General features: G+C 44.9%; 1 protein-coding gene across 1 annotated transcript in view; it reads left to right on the top strand.

Moving 5' to 3' along the window:
- LOC118357524 (anthrax toxin receptor 1-like) overlaps nt 1–20,456 on the top strand; it is a 32,934-nt gene extending 12,478 nt beyond the window's left edge. Inside the window, exons 4-18 of the mRNA XM_052478311.1 lie at nt 38–119; nt 239–269; nt 389–462; nt 571–639; nt 2,221–2,301; nt 2,540–2,600; nt 3,947–4,045; nt 4,465–4,534; nt 5,841–5,919; nt 6,465–6,560; nt 6,910–6,948; nt 11,447–11,545; nt 11,893–12,053; nt 12,251–12,338; nt 17,807–20,456. Coding sequence (XP_052334271.1) covers nt 38–119; nt 239–269; nt 389–462; nt 571–639; nt 2,221–2,301; nt 2,540–2,600; nt 3,947–4,045; nt 4,465–4,534; nt 5,841–5,919; nt 6,465–6,560; nt 6,910–6,948; nt 11,447–11,545; nt 11,893–12,053; nt 12,251–12,338; nt 17,807–18,097 — 1,420 coding nt within the window. The 3' untranslated portion in view covers nt 18,098–20,456. The remainder of the gene's footprint in view (nt 1–37; nt 120–238; nt 270–388; nt 463–570; nt 640–2,220; nt 2,302–2,539; nt 2,601–3,946; nt 4,046–4,464; nt 4,535–5,840; nt 5,920–6,464; nt 6,561–6,909; nt 6,949–11,446; nt 11,546–11,892; nt 12,054–12,250; nt 12,339–17,806) is intronic.
- Nucleotides 20,457–20,776: the final 320 nt, after the last annotated feature.

Below are 20,776 nucleotides of genomic sequence, written 5' to 3'. Positions count from 1 at the left end.
TGTGATTTGTGATCTGTGGTCTGTGTTGTTTGTTCAGGGTGGAGATAAGAAAGGGATTGAATGTGTTGAAGAGAGAGATACCGGGTGGAGACACCTTCATGCACCTGGGCTTGGAAAGGGTACTTATCTCTTTCTGACTGGGTTCTTACTCTACCACACATTATTTACCTGTTAAACATATAGTTTTGAAAGAGAAAAAAAACTGAAGAATAAGAATAATATTGTCTTCTCTTTTCAGGCAAATGAGCAGATACATCATGAAAACTTTGGTAAGCGTCCAATGACGCCCGTCACTAGATCTAGACCTACATTTTTTTTAAATCGCTCCCATTTTTTTCTGTACTTGGCCATGTTGAGGTCATACCATTGATTGACCTCTCCGTTACAGGAACAGCAAGTGTTATCATTGCCTTGACGGATGGGGAGCTGAACGAACACCAGCTCGTCACTGCACAACAGGAGGTATTCAAATAGGATTATAGGGTTCACCTTCCTGTTGATGTGAAGGAAGGACAAATGTAAAAACCTGCTCTCTGGGGTTGATTCTTGTTTGTTTTGTTTAACCAACAGGCGGAGAGAAGCCGATCTCTAGGAGCTATGGTGTACTGTGTTGGAGTGAAAGACTTCAACGAGACACAGGTAACGATTTAGTTTGCAGTGAAACAGACGCATGTCCTCTTCCCCTGTGAAAACACATTTTTGTTATTAAAACAAAAAAGTACATAATTACATGCAGTATACTACTCACTCAATATTCTTTCACTACAACGATTACAATATGTGCTATTTATTTTTAGTAACCCGTTTGCAGACTATGTCTCCTGTAATTGTATCTACCTACACACCTTGAACCTGAGCTTGCTTGTGAGGTTGATAGGGCTACTTATACCCCAGGCTGCGCATTAATGATAGAGAAATTAGGCGATTTGACTAGCATGCAAACGATTGACATATTAGCTAAGAAGAATGTTTCAGAGTCATGCAGGGTTAAACTGGATTCGAAACCTGATTGGCCCCTTGTATCATTCTACCACTCAGATTGACTTTCACAAAATGCCTGGACATAATATACTGTACTATACCTGTGTATACTATACCTGTCAAGGTACAGTAGTTTAGGCACCTGTCCAATGTCGTTTGTACATTAGGATTGTACCTGATTGTGCTTAGTGCGCCTATCATTGTACTGTTATTCTCCCCCTGACCTGGTCATGCATGTAGAGAAGATGGAGCCGTACACTCTTTAACCTCTTCAACCTATGGGGGTGCAATGTTATTATTGGATAAAAAAAACGTGCCCGTTTTAAGCGCAATATTTTGTCACAAAAAGATGCTCGACTATGCATATAATTGGCAGCTTTGGAAAGAAAACACTCTGATGTTTCCAAAACTGCAAAGATATTATCTGTGAGTGCCCCAGAACTGATGCAACAGGTGAAACCAAGATGAAACTTCAAACAGGAAATGAGCAGGATTTTTGACGCTCTGCTTTTCATTGTCTCCTTATATGGCTGTGAAAGCACCACGAATTAGCCTGCCATTTCTATCGTTTCTCCAAGTTGTCTGCAGCATTGTGCCGTATTTGTAGGCATATCATTGGAAGATTGGCCATAAGAGACTACATTTACCAGGGGTCCGCCCGGTGTCCTTTGTTGAAATTGTTGCGTAATCTCCAAGCTGCTCGCATTCATCCATGTGATTGAGACAGAGAGGAGACTTCCAGGAATGATATATCATGAAGAGATATGTGAAAAACACCTTGAGGATTGATTCTAAACAACGTTTACCATGTTTCAGTCGATATTATGGAGTTAAAAAAGGTCCCAAATGGTTTCTTCAGCTTTCCCCATAGGATAACATTTTTGGTTCCAGGTAGAACCCTTTTTGGTTCTAAGTAGAGCCCTTTTGGGTTCCATGTAGAACTCCCTGTGGAAACGGTTGTATATGGAACCCAAAAGGGTTCTACCTGGAATCAAAAAGGGTTCTTCAAAGGGTTCTCTTATGGGGACAGCCGAAGAATCCGTTTAGATTCTAGATAGCCTTTCTTCTAAGACTATAGAGAAACAATATAATTCTCAAATCAAGTGTTCCCTGAACTCTTCACTGAAGAGAATGGGTTATGATGTAAATAATATGTGTCTGTCTCTGGTTCCTGAGATGTGAGCTAGGAGGAAGCACTGGGCCTTTGTAAATAAACCTGCTCTCTCCTTCCCCCTGTAGCTGGCCACCATAGCAGACACCATCGAGCACGTGTTTCCTGTGATGGGCGGCTTCGTAGCCCTGCGAGGAGTGATCGACTCGGTAAATAAACCCCGGACAGAAAGGAGAGACAGTCCTGTTTCACAAGATATACCTTCAAAGAAGGATCAAATAAAGATGAAAAGACAAAATAGACAAAGATGTTGTAAACTACAGCTACCGAATGTCTCACATTTGATTTAACTGTCTGTTTTGACAAAGAGTCTTGACAAGTTATGAGTTCATTTGAGCTAATATTAACCTACTCAACTCAATTCATCTCCTTATTCTCCTTCTCCAGATCATCAAGAAGTCCTGTATTGAGATTTTAGCTGCAGAGCCCTCCAGTGTTTGTGCAGGAGGTGGGGTCCCTATAGGAACAAAGCAGATCAATGCCAGTCAATGCTAGTTCCCTGTCTTAAGTGCTGTGTTCATTTCATTAAGGGGCCAAGCTGGTGCCAGTGCCCTTCCCTCAGACTGGGGCTCAGCTGGCACGTATTCATTAGTACAGAGTAGTAAAACGTAGCAAACATTATGCAATGGAAAACTTAAACAAGCATTTCTTATTGGACATATTCAGGGAGTTCCTCCCTGTTTCACTCCGTTTTTTATCAATTTGTTGCCAAATGAATTATTATATTTCAGGTTTAATTTATTGTCAATCATAGTGTACAACATTGGCATTCAAGAGCTGAATTATAGCGTTCAGTCCATATGTAAATATAACTAAATAAACAAATGAAGAAATCGTTTATTAGAAACCGTTTATTGTCATCATGAGGGAGTATCATTGTCACAGCCAGGGAGAAGCCTCAGGAACCTTGGTCAGTCAAGACAGGTCCTTTCAGAATAATGAAGTACTGGTTTAGAGCCGTTGAACAGGGCACCCTGCAGCAAGGCCTCTGTTGGTAGCTAGCCAGCTACTCCTTGACCACCACCAACATGCAGCACCCACCTGAGTAATGCCCCCGGCAGCCTCTAGAGTTTAGGGCGCCAGAAAACCCACTATACGTCGGCAACAGATCAGAGTAGCCCTGTAGTCCTCCCAACAAGCCTCTATCATCTCCACACAGACCTCTGCTTTCAACTTACGTTGGGCTTTGCTTGCCCCAGCGGTCAAAACAAAACAGCTAGCCAGATAGCTAACTAGCTAGCTAGCCAAGCCAACCAGCTGACTTGCATAGGAGTCTGATCACTCTAACAGACAGGAATCCCCATTGGTGCTAATGGAGTGTATCGTATTGGGGATCTTGTTATGAGAGCGTCTCTAAATGGAATTTATCCTGGCCTGCCAAATGGAAGTCAGTTTGATAAATGGCTTTTTTCCCAATCGAGAGAGACAAGTCCCATATGACCTGCAGTCTGTTTCCTAAGTATGTTTTCTGTATTATTTAACCATTGTTGCCAAGCCAATCTACCTAATCTTGTATGCTATCCAACATAGTTGTGTAATGTCTGATAGCCTATGTATGTATGTATGTATGTATGTATGTATGTATGTATGTATGTATGTATGTATGTATGTATGTATGTATGTATGTATGTATGTATGTATGTATGTATGTATGTGTATGTATGTGTATGTATGTATGTATGTATGTATGTATGTATGTATGTATGTATGTATGTATGTATGTATGTATGTATGTATGTATGTATGCATCTGTAGTATTTTTACTCAACTAAAGCTGTTGTCTTTTATTTCCAGAGAGTTTCCAGGTGGTGGTGAGAGGGAATGGTTTCCTTCACGCCAGAAATATAGAGCAGGTGTTATGCAGCTTTAAAGTCAACGACACCCTCACAATTAGTGAGTACCTGGTTACATTTACGCAATAATGCCTGAGGGAGTGTGGTATATGGCCAATATACCATGGCTAAGGGCTGTTCTTATCCACGACGCAACGCGGAGTGCTTGGATACAGCCCTTAGCCATGGTATATTGGCCATATAACACAAACCCCCAAGGTGCCTTATTGCTATTATAAACTGATTAGCAACGTAATTAGAGCAGTAAAAATAAATGTTTTGTCATGCCCATGGTATATGGTCTGATATACCACGGCTGTTAGCCAATCAGCATTCAGGGCTCGAACCACCCAGGTGTTTTTATACTAATGTGTATAATGTGTATTTTCAGCTGCAACATGCATGGAGTACTATAGGTGATTGAAGAAACTTAAGTTATTTAAGGAAACCGCTGACAAAAGTGTTGGGCTCTCTCCCCAGATGAGAAGCCTGTGGATATCGAAGACACGTTCCTGCTGTGTACAGCTCCGGTTATAGACGAAGTTGGGCAGTGAGTAGATCTTTTTTAACATCCGTTTTCAAATGGTCCGAGCTATCCCTGTAGGATGAGAGTGTGTTGCCTCTTAACCGCAGGTCTTGCCGATCACTCTCCAGCCCTCGCAAACAGAGGGAGAGACCCAGAAGAAGCCTGCCGTGCATTAGGGTGTCTTCACGATCCCTGTCAGGGTCACAGTCCACTCCTCCTCTATTCTCTCTATATGACGATGAGCACTCGTTTAGATCCTCATTGGTTAGAGCCCTGTGTATTCATAATGAGGACGGGGTTAAGGTTGCCCCTTAATCCTAACCACAGACACACCCATCATCCATCGGCTGGCTTCGTTTCTCAATCAACAAACCACTTTAGAGACTCTTTTTTTTCATCACCACATTCCCCTAATTTCTCCCCTCCCTGCTTACTTCTCTCCTGTCCTCTCCTCTACCTTCTCCCTCCAGCCTTCTACCTTCTCCTCTCCCCTCACCCTTCTACAGTGACTCCTCTCTCTAACTCCCTTCCCTTTCTGCCATATTTTTTCCCCTCATTTTTTCTCTCCTCTTTTGTCATCTTTTCTTCATCTGTAATCTGGCATTTAGCACCCCATGGTCAAATGTATCACCCTTTCCTCACACACACGCACAAACATGCTCACATCTCTACAAAATGTGAACATGGCCCAAGTCCAACTGTCCATATTTTTCCTCTGATCGTTGCTTCTTTCAGGGATAAGAAGCTGTTTTGCTGGCACTGAGGTACGCGTGCACATGAACTTAAACCACATACCCGACTCCAGACTGTCAAACCTGAAGAGGCTTTATCCGTCAAAAATGGCCTTCTTCGCATACCCACTTGGATCAGTCTACGTGCTTTGCACCCCTAGGAAAAAATGTGTGGAATTCAAAATGTGTTTTTCTTTTTAACCTTGAGGTTGGGTACGTTTTCCTGGCTAGAATTGTTTTGCGCCCAGAAGCGAAAGGTACTGGCAGTAGTTATTGGAGATGGGAAGAAAAAGAGATGTGATATGGGCATCAATTGTTTTTGATCGGGAAAGGTAAAACTTGTCTTGGCTGACAAAGGGTTTAACCAACTTTGATGCTAGTGCCGATGCCCTACTTAGTCTCAGACATGTAATAACATGTCTGAGCAATAATAGCCTGTTTGTTTGTTGGGCGCAAAGCTCTTTTTGTGTGGCGCCTTGGCACTGGACAACGGTGCCATTTTGACATTCAGCTGTCTTGTTCAAGCAAGTCCTAGCTAGCATAATTTGCTTCCATTTGGCATGTCCTGTATTGAAACCCTGTGCGTCTTTGTGTTTCAGGGTTGTTTATCTGCAAGTGAGCATGAATGAAGGCCTGTCGTTCATCACTAGCTCTGTGCACATCACCACCACAGAGTGTGTAAGTATGCTCTTCCAATCACATTACAACTACTACTCAAAAACTCACTAGAAATGGTCTTATGTTGGGAAACAATGATCCTATTTCCAGAATTTCTTTACTTCTTTTTTTCTGTTCTATCTCAATCTTTTTCAGTTTTTTATTTCTGCCTCATTTTCCCCTCTTTATCTTGTTCAGGGGCATTTCTTTTCTCAGCATTTTTTTTTTCAGAGGGCTCCTGTTTTGCTTGAGGAAGTTTCCTTCTCCTCTTCTTTTCTTCCTCTGCTCTATCTGGTGCTCTGTCTGGAGCCAAACCACAAGGGTCTTCAGCAATGATCCACCCAAAAAGACCCCCCACGTCAGAGGGACTTAACCCAGCACTACTCCGCTCACCCACAAAATAAAGAAAAAACACCACCACATCCCATCCACACTCTATAGGCTCTAATAGGAACCATATTGTCCCCTATTTAGATCTTGAGACCCCTCCTCAACCTCTCTCATCTCTCATCTCTCGTCAGGGTCCTAACCCTGTCTTAACGATGACTCTTATCTCCCCCTGGCAGTTTGATGGTACCATCCTTCTCATCACCCTTCTGGCTTTGTTCCTGTTGATGGCAATGCTGTTCATGTGGTGGTTCTGGCCCCTCTGCTGCACAGTGGTAACCGTCAAAAATTGGTTCAATATGATGGCAATTATGGGCCACATGTTATATTATACTGTATAGAGTGGACCCTTTAGCAGAGTAGCTGCCATTTGAATGATTTAATGACCCTTTAAAAGTAACCTGGCTCAATGTAATGCAAATGGTGTTGTTCTTGTTTGTGTAAGAGTGTTGACAGAATGTAATAGATAGATATGAGTTTAAAAGTGTGTAACAATTTCTTTGTCAGTTTCGCAGATGAGAAATGACAAATGCCAGGGAATGATAATGAACACCTGATGCGACCACTTAGTCACGGTCATCAATTAATATGAATGTGACTTTCCACCCTGAACTTCCTGTCTAGGTGATCAAAGAGCCTCCTCCAGCACCCCCCTCAGAGCCAGTAAGTCAGCCCTTGAAGGCGCATTAGGTTTTTCACAACCAAACCTCTATTTTGTTTTTATGTTAAATTGCAGGCATGTTATAGAAGGGTCCAGACACTTTTTTTGCGATTCCACTTTTTTTACAGACTTGGGCCAACCAGCAATCACTTCCTCATCTCGTCGTGCAATACAGGGACTCAATACTCCAAAAACACCCAAATACGTCAATTTTAGAAACAGAAAAGCTCTCAATATAGTGATGCAGGACTTTAGATGTTGAACACCTGAAATGTTGTCATTCTGAACTTGATCCACAAGGTCATATTCAATTTAGTTTGCGACTTTAACGATTTTACCATCCATTCTTGCAGCAGGCCACACGGAGAATGGAACAGCTGGATAGGGGAAACAGCTTGAGTCTTGCAAAAAAAAAAAACGAAATACAAATAAAAAACAATTGTTTTAAATAGTCTAAACGTTTACAGGCGCCGTCATTGCTCCCTGCGGGAGTATTATACAGACACGGCAACTTAGACTATGGAGGGTTTTACGCACGTCCAAACTTTTCACAGGAACTGGACAAAGACCCGATATGAAGAGAAATGGGGAACGTCCGCTCACCATTAAACTTCCGATTGTAATGTATTCTAACCATCATGGAACCATCTCACAGATCACATTTCAACTCCCCCTGAAATAGCAGACGGAATTGCAATTGCATTCCAGCCAATGTACATTCTCAACACAAACTCATGGACGGCGGAATCTTTCCAATAAGCTTTTTTTTTTGTCAAATTAAACGAGAGAAAAATAAATAAATAAAATTTTAGGGTCTGGTCAGAGGCATGATATCATACATCGCCTCTCTCGTGCCATGAGCATACAGTGAGTATAATGTGTAGGCCTAAGTACTCTTGGGGCAGGAGGCATGGATGCTTGTCCTATCCACTGAAGATAGTTTGTTAAATAGTATACAATAACCATACGATAGGCCTAGTTACAGCAAACATGTAGCCAGTCTAGTTTTTTAAAAATTGGCTTTAACATAGAAATATTTTTCTACACACATTGTATTCGCCTCTCGAAAATGCACTGCATGTTCGAGCCATGGACAATTGAACATGCAATCTCCCTAGACAAGCGTTGGCAGTAGAATGGCCTTACAGAAAGAGCTCAGTGACGTTTCAACGTGGCAACGTCATAGGAGGCCACCTTTCATGAAATGGGTTTCCATGGCTGAGTAGCCACACACTAGCCTAAGATCACCATGTGCAATACCAAGCGTCGACTGGAGTGGTGTAAAGCTCGCCGCCATTGGACTCTGGAACCGCGGAAACGCCTTCTCTTCACCATCTGGCAGTCCGATGGACTAATCCGTGGTTGGCGCATGCCAGGAAAATGCTACCTGTCCCAATGCATAGTGCCAACTATAACGTTTGGGGGAGGGGAATAATTGTCTTTTGTTGTTTTTCATTGTTCGGGCCAGGCCCATTGGTCCCAGTGAAGTGGAAATCTTAACGCTACAGCATACAATGACATACGAGACAATTCTGTGCTTCCAACTTTGTGGTAGTAGTTTGGGGAAGGCCCTTCCCTGTTTCAAGATGACAATGCCCCCATGCACAAAGCGAGTTCCACACAGAAATGGTTTGTCGAGATCAGTGTGTACGAACTTGACTGGCCTGCACAGAGCCCTGACCTCAATTCCATCGAACACCTTTGGGATGAATTCTAAAGTTGACTGCGAGCCAGGTCAAATAGCCAAACACCAGTGCCGGACCTCACTAATGCTCATGAGGCTGAATAGAAGCAAGTCCCCGCAGCAATGTTCCAATATCTAGTGGAAAGCCTTACCAGAAGAGTGGAGGCTATTACAGCAGAAAAGTGGAGGAACAATTCCATATTAATGTCATTGATTTTGGAATGAGAGTTCAACGAGCAGGTGTTCACATACTTTTGGTCATGTAGTGTAAGATTAGCCAAACATCACCGTTGATATGGCCTGCTAGTCACTTTGCCAAGTGAAAGGTAAACAAACTAACAGGCAAATATCTTAGGCTACAAGCGGATTCAGCACCAAGGACAGTGACGGGAATTCCCACAATGTTTTACATTTTAGTCAGTTAGCAGACACGCGTATCCAGAGCGACTTACAGTAAGTAGTAAGTACATACATCTTCATACAGTGCCTTGCAAAAGTATTCATTCCTCCTTGGCGTTTTTCCTATTTTGTTGCTTTACAACCTGTAATTTAAATGGATTGTTATTTGGATTTCATGTAATGGACATACACAACATTGTCCAAATAGGTGAAGTTAAATGAAAAAAATGACTTGTTTAAAACAATTCTAAAAAATACAAAATGAAAAAGTGGTGCATGCATATATATTCACCCTCTTTGCTATGAAGCCCCTAAATAAGATCTGGTGCACCAATTACCTTCAGAAGTCACCTAATTAGTTAAATAAAGTCCACCTGTGTGCAATCTAAGTGTCACATGATCTGTCACATGATCTCAGTATATATACACCTGTTCTGAAAGGCCCTAGAGTCTGCAACACCACGAAGCAAGGGACACCACCAAGCAAGCGGCACCATGACGACCAAGGAGCTCTCCAAACAGGTCAGGGACAAAGTTGTGGAGAAGTACAAATCAGAGTTGGGTTCTAAAAAAATATTAGAAACTTTGAACATCCCACGGAGCACCATTAAATCCATTATTAAAAAATGGAAAGAATATGGCACCACAACAAACCTGCCAAGAGAGGGCCGCCCACCGAAACTCAGGGACCAGGCAAGGAGGGCATTAATCAGGCAACAAAGAGAGGCAACAAATAGAACAAAGATAACCCTGAAGGAGCTGCAAAGCTCCACAGCGGAGATTGGAGTATCTGTCCATGGGACCACTTTAAGCCGTACACTCCACAGAGCTGGGCTTTACAGAAGAGTGTCCAGAAAAAAAAAACATTGCTTAAATTGTTCTCCAAAAGGCATGTGGGAGACTGCCCAAACATATGGAAGAAGGTACTCTGGTCAGATGAGATTAGAATTTAGCTTTTTTTGCCATCAAGATAAATGCTATGTCTGGCGCAAAACCAACACCTCTCAACACCCCAAAAACATCATCCCCACAGTGAAGCATGGTGGTGGCAGCATCATGCTGTGGGGATATTTTTCGTCGGCAGGGACTGGGAAACTGGTCAGAATTGAAGGAATGATGGATGGTGCTAAATACAGGGAAATTCTTGAGGGGAACCTGTTTCAATCTTCCAGAGATTTGAGACTGGGACGGAGGTTCACCTTCCAGCAGGACAATGATCCTAAGCATACTGCTAAAGCAACAATCGAGATGTTTATGGGGAAACATTTAAATGTCTTGGAATGGCCTAGTGAAAGCCCAGACCTCAGTCCAATTGAGAATCTGTGCTATGACTTAAAGATTGCTGTACACCAGCGGAATCCATCCAACTTGAAGGAGCTAGAGAAGTTTTGCCATAAAGAATGGGTAAAAATCCCAGTGGCTAGATGTGCCAAGCTTATAGAGACATACCTCAAGAGACTTGCAGCTGTAACTGCTGCAAAAGGTGGCTCTACAAAGTATTCACTTTGGGGGGGTGAATAGTTATGCACGCTCAAGTGTTCCGTTTTTTTGTCTTACTTCTTGCTTGTTTCACAATAAAAACATATTTTTCATCTTCAAAGTGGTAGGCATGTTGTGTAAATCAAATGATACAAATTCCCCCCAAAAAACATTTTAATTCCATGTTTTATGGCAACAAAATAGGAACAATGCCAAGGGGGTGAATACTGGTCCCCCAAGGGAATCAAACCCACAACCCTGGCGTTTCAAGTGCCACGCTCTACCACTTGACGTTTTGGTCCAACAAATGAAAGTGGAAGATGCTATTTTTTTAACTCAATTATAAAGGAAAAATAATATGCAGTTGTTATAACTTGTTCCTGAACATTCTTCCCACAGTCACTGGCTCCTTTCAGTCAATGGGCATCGCAGATAGGCCTAATGGGGCCAAACTTTTCAGAGAAGCTGGAGACAAATCATGTTCAATATAAAGAATAAAGGGAATGTCTGTTGACGGTTTTGCTGCTTGTGATATTTTAATAAAACATAAAGGCCACTGATTTGGCTACTGTGAGCCTCCGTTGGCAAAATCGATGCCATAACCAATCGTGTTATTTCTAAGTCCAGCTTTTGGTGTATCTTAAATATCACCACTAGCTCTGCTTAAAATTGGTACGTAAGCGAACGTTTTTAAAAGACACGCCTAAAATATTTCCAACCATCCCACCTCAGCGCAAGCGAGCTGGTGGAAGACAGGTAAATGACCAACCCTCACGCCAGGGTTGAAAAATAGCAGAACCCTGGCTTTTACAAGTCAAAGTTAAGATCGTGATTTTTGACAGTAACTCCGACTTAACGCCAGCAGAAAATAGAGCCCTAGGCATATCGAACACTTTTTTGGAAGTTCATTATTTGCTCCCATCTTTTCTCTCCGCCAGGAATCAGATGATGAAGATGGCATGCCCAAGAAGAAGTGGCCAACCGTGGATGCATCCTACTATGGAGGAAGAGGAGTCGGAGGAATCAAAAGAATGGAGGTGAGGTGGATCCAATCACTTTACAGTTACACCCAAATAAGTGTCAATCTTTATCTTCCATAATTCCTCACAAACACATGACAGTTGGTACTTTATTCTAGACTCTTCCTATATATATATATATGCCATTTAGCAGACGCTTTTATACAAAGCGACTTACAGTCATGTGTGCATACATTCTACGTATGGGTGGTCCCGGGAATCGAACCCACTACCCTGGCGTTACAAGCGCCATGCTCTACCAACTGAGCTACAGAAGGACCCTCACCGCCTGTGTGTAGTATGTACTGTAGGCCCACTTCCACAGGTACAGTAGGTCATACCCCATCTTTGTTCCACTCCTACAGGTACGCTGGGGGGGGAAGGGTTCAACCGAGGAGGGGGCTAAGCTGGAGAAGCCCAAGAACGCTGTGGTGAAAATGCCAGAGCAGGAGTTTGAGCCGTACGAGCCCAAGCCCAAGAAGGCCCACAACAGGAAGCCAGCCACAGACAGGAAGTGGTACACCCCATACAGGTAAAAACACTCTCTTCTTCTCCTTCCTTTCTACCTTTCTTTCTCAGACTAGTTTATACACTCTCTTCCTCTCTACCTATACATGCATAATAGGGTACTGTGTGTAGTATGAAATTACATATTGGCCATGCACAATTTACACAGGTAACATTTTTGACAGTATTCACTATAGGCATGTCTCCCTCCCTTTGTTTGCAGGGTAAACTGGATGCCATTTGGGCCCTGTTTCGCCGCGGTTACGACCAGGTTTCTCTCATGCGGCCTCAGCCAGGAGATCATGTGAGTACTAAAGCCTTAAAACACCATGGGAGCCCAGCCTTAGCCCTATCCCTCATCATACAGCCCTACACCCCCCCCCAAAAAAAATGCTGCTGCAGTGCCAAGATCCATGGTAAGGCAGAGCCCAAAACCTGCTTCAAATCAGCCGCTGCCATAAAAAGGAAATAAATCAGAGCTGTGGACGTGCCCCAGAGAGATCCACTTTATGTTTTAAAAACCTCGACGTTAACTACTTTCTGATCGGGCACATGTTTGACCTGCAATACTGACCCTTTATATCAAAACGGAGATTGGAGTTTGGTTTGGGGTTGGTTGAAGGTGGTTTTTGCTCAAGATATGCACTTGGAGGGGCTGGGCTATATGAGACTCTTTATCCCATAGCCCTCCTCTCCTTTCTTTCTTTCTAGATCTGCAGCTAGCCTGCTGAGGTGGCACCTCTCCAGGTGCTCGTTAAAATCATGCGTTATTTGCAGAAAACAACCTTTTTTTTTAACGGGAATTCCACATGTAAAGAGTGTTCTCTCCAAATGTATGAACTGAGAAGAAGTGAAGTACTGCCAGATAAGCTCTCAACAACAACACAGAAAATAAGCTTTCGACCGCAAAGGGAAACAAGGATGCCTATGCTAATAATTGGCTTCCTTCAAATTTCAAACATTTCTCCCGGTCCAAATAGATGTCGATACTTTGTTCAAAAGGTTTGATCCAGGAAAACGACCACCACGTGCAAAAGGTTAAACATGATGCATTGCTTATTCCAGAGGAAGTGTTTCCGTGTAATGGTGTCGCCTACTCAAGTCATTTGCGGTCTGTTACGAAGGAGCAGAAAAATTCCCAGGCAGGCCTACTGGTACTGGTGTAATCTTGTTTTGTTTTTTAGGGGGAAGGGAAACAAATACAAGGCAGACAAGCTCTTTCCTGTGTAAAGTGTGACCTGAGGAGAACCATGAAACTGTCTTATTGACATGTCAGCATGTCTGTCCCCTAGGCCATGCTAGCTGCTAACACAGCTCGTATCACTCCCACTCACACTGCCTCTCTCTCTTTCTCTCTCTCTCACACACACAGACACATATACACACACAGGACATATTGGCGTTCACAGCTTATATACACAGGCCTTGTGTGTTCCATTGGTCCGATCTGGATTCCTGACAGACATATTTCAGTCTGTTGCTGTGTTGCATTTTATTACCATGCAGATTGCTATGACGACGGCTGTATCCTGAATGGCACTATTGAGAGAAGCCTTGGCTAAAAGCCTTTACAGTTCAATCCCTAGTTTCCTTTGATTTCATCAGTCCACAATGGAGCTGCTATGTCCCCTAGTCAATGCATCCTCTCCGAATACAACTCATGTAGCTATGTAACTCCACGGCACTGAAAAACAGAAAGGCACCATCTGTTCATCTTTTATTTCTCATTCTCTTTGACCCTTCCGTCAGTCTTCTCCCTCTCTCCACAGCCTTCCTCTCGCTCCATCTTCCTCTCCCACTCCACTATGGGATTCTCTGTGCTGGTTTTGGACACAGACCCTCTCTCTGTTTGCTTAGTTTAGGTTGAGTGCAGTATAGTGTGCAGGGTATGATTAGCATGCTTAGTCTGGTTTAGTCATCTCCCTCTCGCTCCGTGTATCCCTAGTCCTAGGGACCTCAGCTATTTGGACCTCAGCTATTTGCCTCCAACTTCTCCGCGAGCTCCTACGTAAAACATCACGTGCTCGAGCAGATCGACTCCTGAGGTGAAACTAGAGGCTTTGATTTAATGTCTCCCCTGATGGAGAGTTTGCACTGCGAAGGGCATGAGGTAATAGGCAGCGGAGACAACCGCGAGAGTCGTCTCGACCAGCGGGGACACGAACCCTGCTGAAGCAGCCCTGGCTCGTCTGCTTTATGACATCTGGGTTTAATGGCAGACATTGGAAAAGGGAGGTTCGAAGGACATTCTTTGTCTTGCCTTTGTGTTTGTGGTTCAATGTCGCAAACCACACTGGTTCAATGTGAAGTACTCGCAGAAAGGTAGCTGAAATGAACCTCTCAAAAGGTCTGCAGAGAATGAAAGGATATGTGATTTTATGTTCAACGTCCCTCTCTTGTTCTCATCCTGTTATTGACTGGAAGGAATGTCAGAGACTTAGAGTGGATTTGAGGAGACAGTGTTTGGTTACCAGAGGATTTCTGTTTTTTTTTTCAGTCAGAATGAATGGAATGTGTCCCTGGTTGTTTTTGATTTTTTTTTGCCGATATGGCCACTCAGTGTGTGTGTGTGTTTGCATAATGTTAAATGCCTCTACAGTCCTACAGTATGCCCTAGTAAGTCCATGCCTGCCTATCTGTGTGGGGGATGGAAAAAGGCTTACTGGGTTGTCTTTCCAGTAAGGGCATGAATCTGAGTTAGGCCATAAACCACGAGAGTTCACAGTATGAGGCCACTGTGGTGGATGGTGGGGGTTCAAACTATGTAGCTGCTGTGGATGAGAATAGAGAGCAAAAAGTTTATCAACAAAATGAACTTATTTGCCTCAAGAACTCCCCCCTAACAATACTCTGTCTCTCTCCCCCCCTACCAATCCTCTGTCCCTCTCCCCCCTACCAATCCTCTGTCTCTCTCCCTCTCCCTGTCCTACCAATCATCTGTCCCCCCCTACCAATCCTCTGTCTCTCTCCCCCTACCACCAATCCTCTGTCTCTCTCCCCCCCCTACCAATCCTCTGTCTCTCCCCCCCTACCAATCCTCTGTCTCTCTCCCCCCCCCCCTACCAATCCTCTGTCTCTCCCCCCCCAACCAATCCTCTGTCTCTCCCCCCCTACCAATCCTCTGTCTCTCCCCCCTACCAATCCTCTGTCTCCCCCTACCAATCCTCTCTCTCCCCCTACCAATCCTCTGTCTCTCTCCCCCCCCCTACCAATCCTCTGTCTCTCTCCTCCCCTACCAATCCTCTGTCTCTCCCCTCTGTCCCTACCAATCCTCTGTCTCTCTCCCCCTACCAATCCTCTGTCTCTCTCCCCCCTACCAATCCTCTGTCTCTCCTCCCCTACCAATCCTCTGTCTCTCCCCCCTACCAATCCTCTGTCTCTCCCCCCTACCAATCCTCTGTCTCTCCCCCCACCACCAATCCTCTGTCTCTCCCTCTGTCACCCCTACCAATCCTCTGTCTCCCCTACCAATCCTCTCCCCTCTCTCCTCCCCCCTACCAATCCTCTGTCTCTCCCCCCCTACCAATCCTCTGTCTCTCCCCCCTACCAATCCTCTGTCTCTCCCCCCCTACCAATCCTCTGTCTCTCCCCCTACCAATCCTCTGTCTCCCCCCTACCAATCCTCTGTCTCTCCCCCCTACCAATCCTCTGTCTGTCTCTCCCCCTACCAATCCTCTGTCTCCCCCCTACCAATCCTCTGTCTCTCCCCTACCAATCCTCTGTCTCCCCCCCTACCAATCCTCTGTCTGTCTCTCCCCCTACCAATCCTCTGTCTCTCCCCCCTACCAATCCTCTGTCACCCCCTACCAATCTCTGTCACCCCCTACCAATCCTCTGTCTCTCCCCCCTACCAATCCTCTGTCTCTCTCCCCCTACCAATCCTCTGTCTCCAATCCTCCCTACCAATCCTCTGTCTCTCCCCCCCCTACCAATCCTCTGTCTCCCTCCCCTACCAATCCTCTGTCTCTCCCCCTACCAATCCTCTGTCTCTCCCCCCTACCAATCCTCTGTCTCTCCCCCCTACCAATCCTCTGTCACCCCCCCAATCCTCTGTCTCTCCCTACCAATCCCCTAATCCTCTGTCTCTCCCCCTACCAATCCCTGTCTCTCCCCCCCTACCAATCCTCTGTCTCTCCCCCCTAATCCTCTGTCTCTCCCCTAATCCTCTGTCTCTCCCCCTACCAATCCTCTGTCTCTCCCCCAATCCTCTGTCTCTCCCCCCTACCAATCCTCTGTCTCTCCCCCTACCAATCCTCTGTCTCTCCCCCCTACCAATCCTCTGTCTCCCCCCTCTGTCTACCAATCCTCTGTCCTCTGTCTCTCTCCCCCTACCAATCCTCTGTCTCTCCCCCCTACCAATCCTCTGTCTCTCCCCCCCTACCAATCTCTGTCTCCCTACCAATCCTCTGTCTCTCCCCCTACCAATCCTCTGTCTCCCCCCCTACCAATCCTCTGTCTCCCCCCTACCAATCCTCTGTCTCTCCCCCTACCAATCCTCTGTCTCCCCCCCTACCAATCCTCTGTCTCTCCCCCTACTGTCAATCCTCTGTCTCCCCCCTACCAATCCTCTGTCTCTGTCTCTCCTACCAATCCTCTGTCTCCAATCCTCTGTCTCTCCCCCCTACCAATCCTCTGTCTCTCCCCCTACCAATCCTCTGTCTCCCCCCTACCAATCCTCTGTCTCCCCCCTACCAATCCTCTGTCTCTCCCCCTACCAATCCTCTGTCTCCCCCCCCTACCAATCCTCTGTCTCCTCCCCTACCAATCCTCTGTCTCTCCCCCTACCCCTCCCAATCCTCTGTCTCTCCCCCCTACCAATCCTCTGTCTCCCCCCACCCCTACCAATCCTCTGTCCCTCCTGTCCCCCCCCTACCAATCCTCTGTCTCCCCCTACCAATCCTCTGTCTCCCCCCCTACCAATCCTCTGTCTCTCTCCCCCTACCAATCCTCTGTCTCTCCCCCCCTCTACCAATCCTCTGTCACCCCCTCTGTCCTCCCCTACCAATCCTCTGTCTCTCCCCCCCCCCTACCAATCCTCTCTCCCCCTACCAATCCTCTGTCTCTGTCTCTCTCCCCCTACCCCTGTCCCCCCTACCAATCCTCTGTCCTCTGTCTCTCCTCCCCTACCAATCCTGTCTCTCCCCCTACTACTGTCAATCCTCTCTGTCACCCCCCCCCTCCAATCCTCTGTCTCTCTCCCCTACCAATCCACTGTCTCCCTCTGTCTCCCCCCTACCAATCCTCTGTCTCCCCACCCCCTACCAATCCTCTGTCTCTCTCCCCCTACCAATCCTCTGTCACCCCCTACCAATCCTCTGTCTCTCAATCCTCTGTCACCCCCCTCTCTGTCACTCCCCACCCCCTTTATCTATTTTTCTCTCTCTCATTCTCCAAATGGTGCTATAAACAACATGGAGTTTTTGGAAAGCAGCCACAGTTTCATTGGCACAGAACATTGGACTGGGAAGAGGGCGTAGGGGGGTCACAGCAAGGGCTGATGGGTAACCGTCCAGCCAGCTGGTCCTGGTTGGAACAGACAGAAAGGGTAGTGACCGTCCCATGACCATGGGGTAAGCTGGGCTCAGAGGTGTTCGCCTAGATGGGAGTTAGACACCGGTGTGCTGTACGTGGGAGAGGGGCTGGATCATGTCAGGGAGGGGGGTACAATGTAATTATTATGTTATGTCTTTACTGTAGCTTTATGGGGTCCTGTATACCTCCAGTATACACTGATCCCAGTGTAATCTGATGTTACTGTCTCTTTCCCCCCAGGGGCGATGCATCAACTTCACCCGGGTGAAGGACGAGGCAGCGGCAGCAGCCAAGGCAACTCCCCGGGTTCATAGCCCCCCTCCCGCTTCTGACTACCGTCCCCTGATCAGTCCCACTACAGCGCCGCCACCACAGACCAGCCCGCCCCCGCGAGCGCCGCCCGTCACCCAGCTGCCCCCAGGGCCACCCCCATCCCGCACCCCCCCAGGTCCCCCCTGCCCCCCTCCCACACGCCCCCACCCTGCCCAAACAGCAGACCATGAGAGCAAATTAGGGACCCCGCTCCAATAAAGAAATAGTCCACATTGCCAAAGATGCTCCCTCAAACCCGAAAAAGAAGCACAGTATTTATTGGAGTTGGGGTGAAATTAGCAGGAGACATTAATGGTTTGTTGCTGGACAGCAAAATATGTAGTCATAGAAAGAAACCTACTGCAATGGATGAAATGATTTGATCAGCTACTGAGTATGTTATGATGGTTAGTGGCAAGGCGAAAGTAAAGTGAGACTGTGTGAATTTGTGTAACTTTAGTCATCTCTGAGTCGGTTTACTTAGAACCACAATGATTGGATTTTGCTATCAAACCAATCTAGATGATGTAGAATTTGGAGCTTTTTTCTCTTTTGTACCTTTTTAGATGTATCTTTAGATGTGTCTCTATTTTGTCAATTGGAAGATGTGAAAGGGCTATTTTTTTTAGGGGGTCAACAAAACATGGCACTGGTTTGATTAAATGTAATATTTGTTTCTCATGTCCAAATCAGTTTACACAGACTGAGAAAGCCAGTTTTAACACATGTGGGTTATTACATATTCCATTAAAAAAAAAACATTTTAATTACTTCCATTTGGTAGTGTTGCCGGAAGCCATAAGCGTATAAGCATAAGTTGACACTGGGACACTTTTTATATGGACTGAACACGTAAGATTTCTGCTTATACAGTATACTCTCTCAGGATAGGAGCACATGGTCTGCCAAAAATGAGGCGCACAAACACCTTGATCTTTTTTTTGTTTGTTACATCCCCTGAACGAGTTAGTTGAGAATCATACATAGGCGTAGCGTAAGAGATTTGTTAGCGTAAAAATGTTGCATTTTTAAACACTTTGTTGGTGATTATCTCTAAGGATGAACCCAGGTTTATCTAAGTTGATAATCGGGTATCCGTGCACATTGAATGCAGTTCAGATCTAGCATCATTTTTTTTACATCGTTCGTTCATTAAAAATCACTTTTGAACCATGGACCTCTCAAAACAAAACAGCTAAAGTCAGGTCATTGGCTCTCATCCATTTTTTTTTTTTACAGTCTCAAAACTGTACTTTACTTTTATACATTGTATTTTCTACCTTTATCTTTTTTGATCGAATCACAATCACATTGCAACTGCAGGGCAGTTCACCGCGTCTCTAATTTATTAACCCCAAAGACCTAGAGGAGCGTACTTGAATACGACAAAAGGTGTCCACTGACAAAGGTGGACACTGTGCATGTAAACAAACAACTATTCACGCAACTTCATATGGCAGTGTTTCTCAACCCCATTGGTCTATAATCCAGGCACTAGGTCATGGAGTATTCCCTTCCTAAGTGCAACTGTCCTGTATCAAAAGGCACGTGACATTTCAGTGATTTGTCCATGAACCAACACTGATTTAAATCAAGCCCTCAAAAGGAGGAAGTCCATAGCATGCCGGTCCTTGGTACAGACAAAGGTTGAGGAATACTTTTGTATGCTTATCACACACGGTACCTTTCAGAATTGTTCTACTTAGATCTTTCTACTCTCTTTGTATAATGTACTTCATTCGATTATGACCTATAATACCATTGTGTTACTATATTCCTTTGTTATTTTGTAGCACTGCTGAAAGCTGTTGAGGATGATGATGATGATGATGATGATTAAGAGAGGTGCATGCATTTCGTTTGTTTTTATCGGTACGACACAAATAAAGCTCTATGGCACCCAAGTGTAATTATATAGTTCTACTTTTTGACAATGATGAACATCCGCCATTTTATATGACTGGATTTATGGCTCTTTATTGGAACATCATCCCACTCAAGCAATGGAATACTAAGAGGAGCAACAACGTTAAGTAGACCTCATTATTATGTAGTCCCTGGTGCGTTTTTGTCTCTATGCTTCAGAATGATCATCGGGACCATTGTGGGGTTGTGTTCTCCTGAGGAAAAGCTCTGAGACGCTAAAATAAGGGGTGTCAAACTCATTTTGCCCCAGGGGCCGCATTCGGTCTTCAACGAGGTCCGGAGGGCCGCACTGAAAATGTGTTCTATTTCCTCGCTGTCAGAATTTGCAAAGAAATAGTCCTCTCCCCATAGTTTTTAGAATTTCCTACGCTCCCTGTCTGTATAGCTTTCATTTCAGTGATTATTAGCACGCTGGTCCATTATAATTTTTGATACTATTTCGATTTTGTTTTTGTGATTTTAAAGTATAAAATGGCCCGCTGGCCATATTTCTGACACCCCTGCGCTAAATGTTAACCATTCTTGTACATGTTAACCATTGTTTTTCATGTATTAATGGGAGTACTGAAACAAGTATGGAAAGACGTCTTTTTTTTTAACGTTTTCTTTTTTTGTTTGTTACAGTATTAATAAAGGATGACTTTCAAGCTTTTATATGAAACTAATGGGTTGTTTTTGTGTGTGAGTGACCTATCTGAGGTCAGTGGGGTCACCAGTGAGCTCCTCGGTGGTCTTCAGCAGCCTGTCTATGATGGGGTGGAAGGGAGAGCTATCCACCTGGGCTAGTGTCTGAAGGGTGGCTGTGGCTGCCCTCCTCACCTCCCGGACAGGGAAGCTCAGGGACACCACCACCATGGAGGGAAAACACATATAGAACGTTGTTACTAATACACCATCAATACTCCAGCCACTTGTTTTAACAGTGTCTTCTACTGAGGGGATTGTGAGCACATACATTTTATTACCATAGAA

The sequence above is a fragment of the Oncorhynchus keta genome, chromosome 24, assembly GCF_023373465.1.
Source record: "Oncorhynchus keta strain PuntledgeMale-10-30-2019 chromosome 24, Oket_V2, whole genome shotgun sequence".
NCBI classification, from domain to species: Eukaryota; Metazoa; Chordata; class Actinopteri; order Salmoniformes; family Salmonidae; genus Oncorhynchus; species Oncorhynchus keta.
The sequence above is the reverse complement of the archived record's forward strand: the minus strand, read 5'-3'. Positions and strand labels throughout refer to the sequence as shown.